Raw genomic sequence first — 13328 nt, 5'->3', positions numbered from 1 at the left:
TTTTCTGTTTCAGGAAACAACACATGTACATAGCCACAATGGTCATTGTGAAGGGAGGGAAAGCAGGGTGACCTGTGACATCACCTATTGTGATTGCTGAGTCCTGTGTTATCAGCTGTGTAGAGTTGTTACCTGCCAGCTTAATCCTGCCTCTGATGATAGGAGCCTGCTGAAAACTCTTCCTGAAATGACAGGAAGTAAAGTCCAAAAGGCTGAAAAGGCCTCAGTGGCCATTGTGATAATTGCAAGCTTACTAATATTGGTGTTTTTTTTAGAAAAGATTGTAATATGAAAAAAAATCTTGACTTTTTTTTAAAAAATACGATTGCCACTAAAGCCTGATTTAAACAATAGATTATTTTCTGATGATCGCTTCCCTTTAAAGAAAATATTATAGTACTTTTACAATTATATTCTCTGCTCTTAATATACATTTGGTGAAGTTATTTTAAAGTTTCTGGCAGAAGATATTATTGTATTTTAACGTATGGCCGGCAACCAGCACCATAATATAATCTTGGCACAATTGCCTCGGTCTGCAAAAGTTCTAATAGGCTTTTGTGAGGAGCTGGCGGCTGTGCCCTCCGCAGTCCCGGCTTTGGATGCTCAGGGACTAAAGCAGCTGTTTTCAGTCAACAGTGTCATGTGACGCAGGCAACAAAGAACTGTATATATCATAGTGACAAAAATTTCAATTAATTCTAGATGTGAGAGACGTCGAGATGAGAAGTACAAAAAAATCATTGCTCAATGTGATTTCTTACTTTAATCCGTTATTAACTGGACTGGTTCCATCTTCCTAGGCTCGGGCTGCATATTTTTATTAAGTTAATGTATGCAAGGAATTCTATAGACAATTAGGCTGATCATTTACAATTTAATTATGCAATCAAGGCTAACAATAAAAAAGGGAACCTGTCACCAGCTTTTACCAATATAAAGTTCGTTCACCAACTTAAGTCTTCTTTTATAGCATTCTAGCATGCTGTATGTCTGTCCCGAGTCCCCTCTGCTATCAACAAAAAAGACCTTTTATTATAGTCACACACGGGGTGGACCGGTCTGATGGCTATCACAGGTCTTGATCCAATGCCTCCTCTTTTCTTATGATCGCCGTCTTCCTTCCCAACTTCATGTGGATGACGCATCCTACATCATCCACAAAGTGTCCCTCATCAAAATCTGGTGCAAGCGCACTTCTATCTGCCCTGCTGTGGGCAAAGCACTGTACTGCGCATCCGCAGGCCTTACCTGAGGGTCATTGGCACTCTTTAGCCTTTTTCGGCGCATGCGCACTATAAAACTTTACTCTGTCCTCAGAAGGGCAGCGAGAAGTGCACCTGTGCAATAGTGCGATGGGGACACTGGGGCTCTTTGATGCAGTTTTGATAAAATCACTATTTTCTCTTCTGTAGATGAGACTCCTAGTCCTCATCCGTGGAATCAGGCTCTCTGCCCCTACATTATGCTGCTCTCATGTGACATAGCAAATATTGGCTGACAGACTCCCTTTAAAGAAGACATTTGTCATAAATATGCCACTAATGTAAATGTCACTGTTCTCCTGAATCTGGCATTGTTTATTTTTTTGATCCTGGGTCTTTCTATTACTGTATTCCTGAGATATGATCGCCTTTTTCATGTATGTAAATCTAATCTTTTTAGACAACTGGGTGTGGTCCTTAACTCTTTTTCTGTCGAAGTCCTCATAAGGATCATGTCCACTTGGCTAAAGAGACTAGATCTGCACACAGGGAAGAGGAGACCATATCTCATGAAAGGGGAGGCGCAGGAACAAAAGAAAAATGATGCCAGATTCAGGAGAACAGCGGCTTTTACACCAGGTGAAAAATAGAACAAATTCTTAGTAAGTGAAAGGTCTCCTTTATAGGGGTTGTCCGTTCCAAATTGATAAATCTACAGTCACTCGTGTGATTCGCCGGTTTTTGAGCCAGTAGCAGTCACTCGTGTGATTCGCCGGTTTCTGAGCCAGGACCGTACATACTCCCGGCCAGAGCCCGTCTAGATGGCGCGACCTTACTCCATATACTTGTATTGAGCAAGGCCATGCTCCGTCTAGTGACGCGGCCGACCGACCAGGAGACTCTTGACTCCTCTCAGTCTTGAGCCATTGTCTGCCTGCGTGACATTGTCTCTTTGGCCTCATCCACTGTGTGTTTTAGGGTGTAGAGACTGGATCCTGCTGCAAATACTTTCTGTTCCTGATCACTTTTTTTTGTCAACATTTAGCACGGAACCTGGGAAAGGTCCCAAAGTACATGTGATATGTATCTATACGACTTCATGAGCTTGAAAGAAGCCAAAAATGTGTGCTATTGGCCTTTGGAAGGTTTACATAAGTGTATCAGAAGAAATAAAAATAAATGAGGAAGCCATGAGACTAGCAGCCGTACAGAGGGGTGGTGGGGTCTGGCAGGTCAGTATGCTTATCTCTTAGCTTAGCATCGCCATTCTTAAAAAAAAAAATTTAAGTAGTGGAAACCCCTTTGAACACTTTCATCCAACTGAAAGAAAGGCAAAGCAAATCGATTACTTTTCCTTTAAACATGGGAGCCTATGTATAACATCTCAGGCATCTATGAAGCATAAGTCAGGAGATGACCACATCTTCTGACAGCTACCGAAATCATATTTTGAGTGGACTACCACCTTATTTTCAATAAGGCCCCAGTATACAGTGTGAATTTTCATAATAATATTTAATCCTTCATTGCTTACTTTAGTATTATTGAGCCAGACAGGTGGATACAACTTAAGATAGATAGATAATATTATCAGCTAATGTAATCCTCTATATAAAAGATGTAAGTTTACTTTTTAAGAGGGTTACTTGCCAAAGATTATCTTCAGCTCTGAGATGCTAATAAGTCGGATATACTTTGTTTGTTTTCTGAATCAGAGCTTTTCCTTTAAATAGTCACCTTTGAACATTGCAAAGCTGCATGAGTTCTTGCATCCTTACATGCATCTGTTTGCTTTTTTTTTTAGCACGGGATTCATAAGCTGTGGAAGTAAGAGTTTTCATCCTCCATGATTATTCCCATGTTTAATAATCTATGGAGGTGTCAGGGCTCACCAGGTGAGGTGGATCCTCAAAGCCTCAATCCAGGATGGCACACACACCTTGGGCATTGATGAACCAAGCAGGAAGGTACGTGGGCAACAAGGACTTGAAACACTCAAGAATCTCAGGAGCCGCAGGACGGATTAAGTGGAACCCAGCCGAGAACAAAGCAAGTAAAGTACAATATGCACAAAAGGTGGAGCACGCCAAATGTAGAGGCCTAGAGACTTAATTCCAAGATACAGGTGGATGTCAATGGGCCTTAACTAGGTCTATGGCGATGATGTCACTGATCCACACCGGGCAACCTGCAAAACCCAATGTGAAGCACAACACAGGGCAGCGGACCTGGGAGAAGGGAGAAAAACCTGTGATATCTCGGACAGGTGTGAAACAGGAGTATAAATTGGGTGCTTTTAAGAAGCCAAGTGACATTTCCTAAAGTCTTTTTGCACCATTTTAAGATTATATACATCATGTAAGAAAAATCTGTGATACCGTTTTACTTAAAATGCAGGAGTGTTTCTGATAAATGAAATTGCGATACAGTGCACAACTCAAGATAATAGCTAAAGAGTGAAACATCTACAGCAAATGGACATCAACTGCACTTACCTAGTAACTCTACACCTCTTGTCAACCCATAAACGTCGATCAAAGCCCAGAGCGGTTCCGTGGTCCTGACTCCACTGAAGAATAGCATTGCACCTGAATCATTTACCCTGTAAAATACTCGGCCCTTTTTATCCACCCAAAAAGTAATGATGTTTCCTTCATTTGCAAATTCCTCCGGCAATGCCTTGGCCCAGAACCCACTCTGAGACACAAGGTCAGGACAAGCATATTTGGGTAATGTGTCAGGGTTAATCCGTGAAGGATCTTTGGACGTAAACCCAAGTCTGAGCGCCCCACTCCAGCAACATTGCTTCTTCGTAATCTACAAAAGACACAAGAACAATAAGCAAATATTAAAACCTTGCATTTTTGGGTGTTTCCATATCTCCGATGAATTTTACAAATTAGCAACGTTTTTAAAATCCATTGGTAAGTAATTATAATAATCTTTGAAGTAATTTCTGCAAGTTGGATTAACTACCAGTGGGAAAGCTTAATGTATTCAAAGTCAGAGGCACTGCATGTGCCACCATATGGTGATGTATTCTACCCTAGAAAAATTCTGGTATTGGCAATGCCCAAGGCTGGTATTGGTAATGCCCAAGGCTGGTATTGGTAATGCTCAAGGCTGGTATTGGCAATGCCCAAGGCTGGTATTGGTAATGCCCAAGGCTGGTATTGGCAATGCCCAAGGCTGGTATTGGCATTGCCCAAGGCTGGTATTGGTAATGCCCAAGGCTGGTATTGGCAATGCCCAAGGCTGGTATTGGCATTGCCCAAGGCTGGTATTGGTAATGCCCAAGGCTGGTATTGGCAATGCCCAAGGCTGGTATTGGTAATGCCCAAGGCTGGTATTGGTAATGCTCAAGGCTGGTATTGGCAATGCCCAAGGCTGGTATTGGCATTGCCCAAGGCTGGTATTGGTAATGCCCAAGGCTGGTATTGGCGTTGCCCAAGGCTGGTATTGGCATTGCCCAAGGCTGGTATTGGCAATGCCCAAGGCTGGTATTGGCATTGCCCAAGGCTGGTATTGGGAATGCCCAAGGCTGGTATTGGCAATGCCCAAGGCTGGTATTGGCATTGCCCAAGGCTGGTATTGGTAATGCCCAAGGCTGGAATTGGCATTGCCCAAGGCTGGTATTGGTAATGCCCAAGGCTGGTATTGGCAATGCCCAAGGCTGGTATTGGTAATGCCCAAGGTTGTTATATGTATACTGCTCAAAAAATAAAGGGAACACTATTCCATTTGCAACAGGCTGTTTGTGTTCCATTTATTTCTTTGAGCAGTATATATGAAGTCATAAACTTGACATCAATAAATTGAGTAATATGTACAGCCAAATTTAATTGGTTTTCCTAAGAAAACCAATAGGACGTAACTTACTTTTTGCTCTCTGTCTGACCACTGGGAATGCAGTGGAGGTTGGGCATTTACACCTCCGCACCACTCATTGTCTATGGGACTGTCAGTCATAGACAAGCTCTGTAATGGACTCTGCAGAACCCCATTCTATCAGCTGGGGTCATATTACTAGGATCACTAGAAATTGGTAATTTATTCCCTATCCTATGAAATTCTAGGAAAACACTTTGACATTGCACCTTGACGTTACTGAATCACTCTGGTAGTACTGCTTATCTTTCCTTGTAAAAATTACTGGACTGGAGAGTGAACGATCATCTCGCGTTTGCTTCTGAAGCATCTCCTCTAACACACCCTGACTTCCTGGCGATTCACATTTACAGTAAATGGCAGTAAAGAAAATATAATATATCAGAAAAGGACATACAAAACTGTTATTATGCGTTGTTCATGGTATGCTCTGGTATGACCAATGTACATAACCCACAACCTCATGTATAGGATCTTTCAATGCCGTTGAAAAGAAGATCTCGTTTGTCATGCAAGCTATGAAAATTAGGAGCCAACCTCCACCCAACCACTGTGTCTAAAACTAAATATAGAATAGACCTTTACAAGTCACAACCCTATGACAATATTCCAATGCAGCAAATATCCTACCAGACCTACTGCATTATACATTTATGAAACATAATTTTTTTTTTGTCCAAATAAGTCCTAAATTCTATGCTGATTAATTTGAATTTCCTATAGCGGCCTGGCATTTTTTTTATACAGACCTTCTAGTCCCCTGAATAAAACCATGGTGTTGATGCCCTTTTCTCCAACTACAAGTTAAAACTGTTTAGAGCGCAAATAAGATTCTAATATATCCAGGTACTTTGTCAATTCTTATGATCGGCAACTTGTTATCCACTATTTTTGAGTGGACAAATCATATTCATCAGAATTTGCCCAGCACTATAGGCGCTGGAACTTCCTTGTTTCCACTTCCCAGGATACCATGCTCCTTTTATTGTCTAATAACTTGCGAACCCTGAACTTAAAGCTCGCCTCTCTGTTATGCCTGTAAGCAGTTTGATAGATCAGAGAACAGAGTGACAGGCCTTTCCTAACTTCCTGTAATCCGTCTCAGCATCTCGACTGGCAGGGATGGATTACTCTTGACAACAGGCAGGGGAAGTGCAAGTACACTGAACATTTAATGATTAAGTTCTGACTGCCTATCTCACTAGAGGGAATTTAGAAGCTTACTGCATAGAATTAACATTTTGAACGCAATAATAAAATAGTATGCGGTACTCTCCCACTAGTGGTGGCTGGTAGCATGAGATATTTTATTATTTAAAGGGAGTCCGTTACTACCAAAAATGCTAGATCCACTCATTTTGCATAGTGAGCACTTTATAATATTAGGATTGACAGCAGTCAAGCGAGCACTGCTTGAACTCACCCAGCATGTCTACGCAAGGACACCGCAGGGAGACCAGCCACGCTCACATAGTGTCACTGTGGGCTCTCAAAGCTGTTTGCAGACACTTTTTGAAACTGCACTGCAGACCGCAAACAGTAAATAGAGCAAACACTGAGACTTAGCAGGGATAAGCTCCTGATATTTCACTCTAGAGGCTGCAGGGATTCAGCTCACGAGTAGCCGCTTGGATAAACACAATCACAGGGTTTTAATATCAAACCAGCATAAAGTTTACTTTAATTAATAAACTTTACAGCTCCAAAAGGAAAACAGATTTTCTCCATAAACAGTCCTTCTTCCAGGCACAAAGTAAATGTAGCAGCCTTACCGATATCAGCATTTCAGGCCGTAGCAGCTCCAGCAGTTTAAACGCGTTCACCAAACACAGCTCTCTTCAGTTTCAGCACAATCTTAACTCTGCTGAGCTAACCCAGAAAACCAATATAGAAAAAGATCCTCCATAAACAATATAATGTATAAAAAGTGTAAATTTTAACCCAGCTGCTGTTATTAGGCCTGCAAGCCCCGGGCTGTATTATGGGAATTGCGTTTCTCACCCAAACTTATTTGGTTTCTCCTAAATCCCGGAGCCAAAAATTCAGTCAAATTTACCCTCCTAGTAACCTAGTGTTACTGGTACAGATTTTACACTACCAAGGCCAGCCGCCTCGGTGGTACACATCTGCCATCCAGGTGCAGAGCCAAGGATTGAGATCAGGCAGTGCGGTTTGCAAATTCAGGGGATGGACCAAGTACCCTAATGCAAAATAAATCATTTTTGTCCGATAACTAAGCTTTTAAAACCTATACTAACCGGTATGATTTTAATAAGTGCTAAGTCCCCTACAAGTGTTTTAATGTTTTATTTAATGTTTTTAATGTCCCTTTAATGCTATAGCACCTTTATGCAAGGAATATGGAGCTCAGGAAAAAGAATGCTGGATATAAAAATAATAATGTAAAAGGGTGGATATTGACTTTGAACAATAGGTAAAGAATCTGAAAAGTGTTATTGGAATTGCTCCACAAAACATGGACCCGACATAAAGAGTTGGAGGTACATTAACACGATCATACACATTACAATGAGGGGTACATGTGATAACAGTCTATGGCTTTTCTGAAATATCCAATTTTAATTTTTTTTGTAAAAGGTCCTTCAACAAAATGTTCATTTTTTTGTTTTAAAAAATGGTCCAAACGTTCATCTAAAAAGTCAATCGCTAGTATATTTTGATTGTCAAATACCATAAGATATCACGTATAACAATACGGAGACACCATCGACTTTTGATAGCTGGTTTATTTTTGTAGGATAGTCAGCCAAGATAAAGAGTTTGCATGTAATTGGACTTGACAGACTATAACCGCAATCATCGCGGCTGGTCCAAATATGCTTGTTCGATCCGTATCCTTTCCTTCAATGTAAATGAAGGAAGCCAGGCATGAAGTTTCGGAGCTGTGAGCAGTCTCTGAGTGTGGTTTCTCTCACAAAATAAGTTGTGTACGCACTTTTCCCTTCACTTGTAGATTTTAAACGGTAAAGGCCAGATGTTTTTTCTGTCTTCATGCTAACTTAGCAAAGAAAATTAACATATCCCGAACAAGAATGACAAGCAAAAGCTGCCAGAAATTTTTTTTTTGCCACAAATGGTAATTGACTTGGAGGCTCTGTAATGACCTTATGTCATTGCTAGATGAGGTGGAAAGGTGCATGACGGTCAGAATAAGGGGAAATGATTCTTGGTACATTTCTTCATACTTTCTTAATATTGTGGTAATGCGTACGGACAAATATTCTAGCTTCAAGTTCCATAATTGTTGAAGTTATGCAACGTTCTACTATATTTGAGGGGAATTTATGTAGAACTTTGAGTGGCATTATAGCTTCAAAAGTGGAGACAAAGGTGGGCAGGTTTTATATAGAGGGGCAGCTTTAAATGTGTTTTGCCAAATCTCTGTCATGCAGGCTTTGGACTCTGTTCACACTGGGGAGTCTGTTGTGCAGCCTTAGACCTTCCTGTTGCTCAGCCTGAGTTTGGGCTTCGGCGGTGGTGGTGGTTTGTTCACTGATGTTCAGCTTGGCAGGAGTTACCTCTTTGATTAGTGGCTGAGGCTGCTGGGAATGCCTTCTCCCTTTAAGCATGGCTCAGAACATTACTGGATGCCAACTATAGCATTTGCGCGCCTCTTGCATCCTGGTCCTGTGTTGCTATTGATACTCAAATCTAAGTTTGGAGTCTGGTGAAGTGTACTGTGTTGTTTGTTCATTTCCCTATTTTGTATTGTGTTTTCCCCTACATATTGTGTCATCCTGATAGTTTGCGTTGTGGTGCAGTTTTCTTTTTCCCTGTCAGTCTTTATCTGTGGTTTCTCTTACGGTTCACCGCCTGGGGTGGAGGTTGCGGGTTTAGCTCAGGGCAGGACAGGAGATAGGGACAGGTTGGTGACTTGGACTTCCCTACCATCAAGGGTACCCCTGAGTTAAGGAAAGAAAGGGACCCCCTAGCCTGAAGGGCAGTTCAGGGGGCCAGGTTCCTTATCTCCTGTTTTCCCATTGCACCCTGTGACAATCGCGATTTAACCTCAACTTGCAGATCACTGAGAGTCTGGGATTACCGGAGATTGTAGTTCTGAAAGTTGACAGTAGACATAAATCCATTGGGTTTAATCTGTAATCTAACATGTTGATCCAGGCAAACACCCCATGAGACGGATACTTATTGCCCCATATTAAGGGAAAAATTTGTTCCCAAATTCACATACGGCAATCAGACTAGTTAGCTTGATCAACGTCCCATCACAGAATTTAGTACCCATAACCTGTAAAAAAAGGATACAGAATTCTGAGAATGGGTCTCTGAAGAGCTCATCTTTGGTGAAGCAAAGGTAGGTATGTTTGACACCCCATACGAGTCAATATCGAGGTGAATACCGGAGAAAGCCGAGTACATCACTTTCTGGCAGCCCAACTGACAATGGTTGGAGCAAAGGTTGAGCATGCTGGATCTACAGTGCCTCTTTCTCAAGTTTCGATGCCATGTTCTTGGAATGACTGGTGAACCATATGGTGTCTTTTCTTACAACACAAGAAAAGTCCTGCATGCAAAACTTTTTTTTCTGTTCTAAAAAATGGAACCTAGACAGATTGCACAACAATCAATGATGCAAGGGATCATTCATTATGTTCCTGAAATGGCACAGACAAATGGAATGTGAACAGAACCTTAGATGAATGCAAAGCAGTCATCTTGAAAATGATGAGAACTAGAAACAAAATACATTACAATATGACATATAGTAACTTTTCACTATAATGTTCATCAAACAGGGAATGTTTAAAGGGGATTCAACAGGTTTTCTTAATAAGGACATACAGCATATTACTTTCCATAGAATTGGCGATTAATGTATGATTACTTAGACTCAAACCATTCACTGGAACTATTTGCATTTAAAACAACTTTCCATCATGGAGGAACAGTTGACTTAGAACCACCGGCAAGATATTCGCATTGTACCTCTAAGGGAAAATGCCTCTATAATATGTGAACCCCCTGGAATTATACTAGAAGTGTCGTATTATGAGCCCAATGAAATATATGCATGCATATTTATTGGCTTTACTCTAAAGTCCTCTAAGTCATTGTCTAAGCTGAAAACTGTACTCAGTCATTATTCTCAACTTCCACATAACCCTAGAAAAAAACAACATGAGCACATACCCTATAGTAAGTAAAAAAGTAAATGGTAGTAGTAGACGTAAATAACATAGGGTACTTTGTGAACACTATTTTTTTTATTTATTTTTTCACTATTTTGATAAAGAAAGTAAAAGCCATCCCACTGCGACAAGGTGACCCAATCGGGATGGTCCTATCTTGTCTCCAGTATTAAAACCGTACCTTGTGTCATAAGGACAGAGCAGACAGGGACTCGACCGTGAAGACACTTGTCCATGGGAAGCTATACAGATGAAATAGAGTCAACTATGTGCCCTATGCTATTTACATGTATTATTACTATTTATTTACTTACTACAGGGTATATGCTCATTTTGTATTTTTCTTAGATTTTGTCTGTGAGAATGCCACAGTGTGAACGTGCACCTTCAAATTTATCAACTTATGCTCCTGTTCATTTCTTTAGTTTTCTACATAACCCAGTTATCCTGTCATCTGTAGGATTTAGGCAGATCATGAACTCTTCAAATTTTGCCCAGGAGTATTTCCTTTTGGTAATGGCACTAAGTAGTTTATGCAAAATGTGGTTAATTTCAAAACTGAGGTCAAGGCTTAGAGACAGCATGGACCTCTAGAAGTGGACTACTCATAGGGGGCATAGAGACCTTTTAGGCATGCTTAGATTGCTCCAGAACCCTGGTATTGACTGCATTCTCCATAGCCTTGGATGGTATCTGTTCTCACTTAAAACAGAAGCGGACACATCACAACACACTGTCATGTAAGATTACAATCCCATGAACATCACCCCGTGACTAAAATGTGCTACCAATAATTGGAAAAGGAGGAAAACATGTCTGGTCATAGGAACAAGATGTGATACATGGCAGAGAATTGTGAGGTTTCGCAATCTCAAGGTTCCTTCTACTCATCACACAGCTGGATCACTGCTTTAGTGGATCACTTGGGAAAGGATAAAGGAATGAGTGGGATTTTTTTGGGGTTACATTTTTCCAGATTGGTACTAATTTCCTGACAAATCCTCTCGTCTCTAATGTTGTGGCCGATATAAAAGGTTTCTTCTACTCCATCCGCACTTGCAGATTTATTAAAGGCCATAATATAAATCAAGCAGCAGGAATTTCACTTTATGCCTTCATCTTTGCCCGGCCATTGTGATTGCGGTGGTGTGTTTTTTCTCTCCAGAGCAGGTTGTTGAGTCTGCACTTTTACACTGTGACATCTTACTTCGAGGCTGATTAATGTGTCTTACTAGACTTCTAGAATAATACAAGTTCAATCATCAGTGAAAGTTTATAAAACTACTGCATAAGATGTGCACAATTTTATGTAATGACTATATAATAGATTTATAGGATAAGAAATAAAAGTCTTAGGAACGGTAATGGGATAAGATCTGGTGCTCCCGTCAGGCATTTTGATTCCCGTCAATGACAACGCAACGTACCTTAAGTCGCACTTGTTCGTGTATGACTATGGGTCTGTTGCTGAAGGTGATGGCGTTGCAGAAACTGGCCTGTCTCTTTACTGCTTTCTGTGTGGTATCCATCATGATCTGGGATCCCTTGGCATGGGGATGGAAAAGGAGAGGACTGATTAATAATCCCCCACATTGTGGCATGGGCATACAGTGCTTCTGCTTGTGATGACATCGATGAGAGGAAGTTGGAAATGTCCCACCTATAGAATCTAAAAAGAAAACAGGATTAAGAAGAACATTGTCCAAAATATTCATCACATTTAATTTAAAGATTTATTCTCAAAATTGTAAGATATTCTCTATGTATAGCAGTCTGACCTTCAGCAATCCCAAGAACAGGGCTATAGATCCCAAGAATAGGGCTATAGATCCCAAGAATAGGGCTATAGATCCCGAGAACAGGGCTATATATCCCGAGAACAGGGTTATAGATCCCGAGAACAGGGCTATAGATCCCGAGAACAGGGCTATAGATCCCAAGAACAGGGCTATATATCCCGAGAACAGGGTTATAGATCCCGAGAACAGGGCTATAGATCCCGAGAACAGGGCTATAGATCCCGAGAACAGGGCTATAGATCCTGAGAACAGGGCTATAGATCCCAAGAACAGGGCTTTATATCCCGAGAACAGGGTTATAGATCCCGAGAACAGGGCTATAGATCCCGAGAACAGGGCTATAGATCCTGAGAACAGGGCTATAGATCCCAAGAACAGGGCTATAGATCCCAAGAACAGGGCTATAGATGACAAGAACAGCACTATAGATTCCGGGAAATGGGCTCTGCATAAGCTAATCTTGAATGAAAAGGAGGTATTCCAGATCGTCCTCTGCTCAATTCATTGTCTATGGGACTGATAGAGAAAGCCCAGTATTGTGCTCTGCAATTTTTGTCAGTCCCATAGACAATGAATGGAGCAGAGATCGAGCATGAGCACAAATTCTTCATTCAAGATGGGGTTCTATTAAGAACAGTTCCTTGACAGTCTACCGCAATTCTCAGAATTTCAGGGCTTCCCAGTGATTGGACCTCCAGGGATCTCTCCAAAGATTAGGGGATAACATATTATTTTGGGAATACCCATATAAGGGCACATATATCTTCAATTAATGATGTACTAAGAAGATAGAGTAGCTGATCAAAATGTTCCAAAAATGTTGAAAAATGTGGGTTTTAAAACTCTCATTACTGGTTTTCCTGCTGCTCCATGCTCTATCCATTAACCTTTTCCAATAAAGGGGATTCCTACAAATTTTCTGTGGCACCAGTCAGAGCTGGGCACCCTCTCTGTAAGGCTACAGTACAGTATGTGTAAAGTTTTTTTTGAGGTGGTAAAAAACTAATGCGGTTTTAAAATATAAATTAATAGGAGGAGTTTTTCAAACATTTTTAAAGCATTTTTTCAGATTTTTTTTTAACAAAGTTTCTTTACATAGTATCATCAGTAGGTGTAATATGGACATATACACATTTAGACTTTTTATATTATCGGATTTTAGGTTAAAATAGTAAAATTAACTAGCAAAGTGAAATATGTTTTACGTATTTGCATATATCAGGGCATGTTTCTTTCTACTGACATTCGGCCATTGCATGACGTCAAAG

At 40.8% G+C, this 13328-nt stretch overlaps 1 protein-coding gene across 3 annotated transcripts in view; it reads right to left on the bottom strand.

Annotated features, from left to right (window-relative positions):
* NEURL1 (neuralized E3 ubiquitin protein ligase 1) overlaps positions 1-13328 on the bottom strand; it is a 406160-nt gene that overhangs the window by 50901 nt on the left and 341931 nt on the right. For all 3 annotated transcript variants that reach the window (XM_073546577.1, XM_073546579.1, XM_073546578.1), the window contains exons 2-3: positions 11689-11930; positions 3701-4022 (exon numbers count right to left, since the gene is read on the bottom strand). In XM_073546577.1, the coding sequence (XP_073402678.1) occupies positions 3701-4022; positions 11689-11930 (564 nt within the window). The remainder of the gene's footprint in view (positions 1-3700; positions 4023-11688; positions 11931-13328) is intronic.

Source organism: Dendrobates tinctorius, unplaced genomic scaffold, assembly GCF_039654945.1.
Source record: "Dendrobates tinctorius isolate UK_male_01 unplaced genomic scaffold, ASM3965494v1 ptg000149l, whole genome shotgun sequence".
Taxonomy (NCBI): Eukaryota; Metazoa; Chordata; class Amphibia; order Anura; family Dendrobatidae; genus Dendrobates; species Dendrobates tinctorius.
The sequence above is the reverse complement of the archived record's forward strand: the minus strand, read 5'-3'. Positions and strand labels throughout refer to the sequence as shown.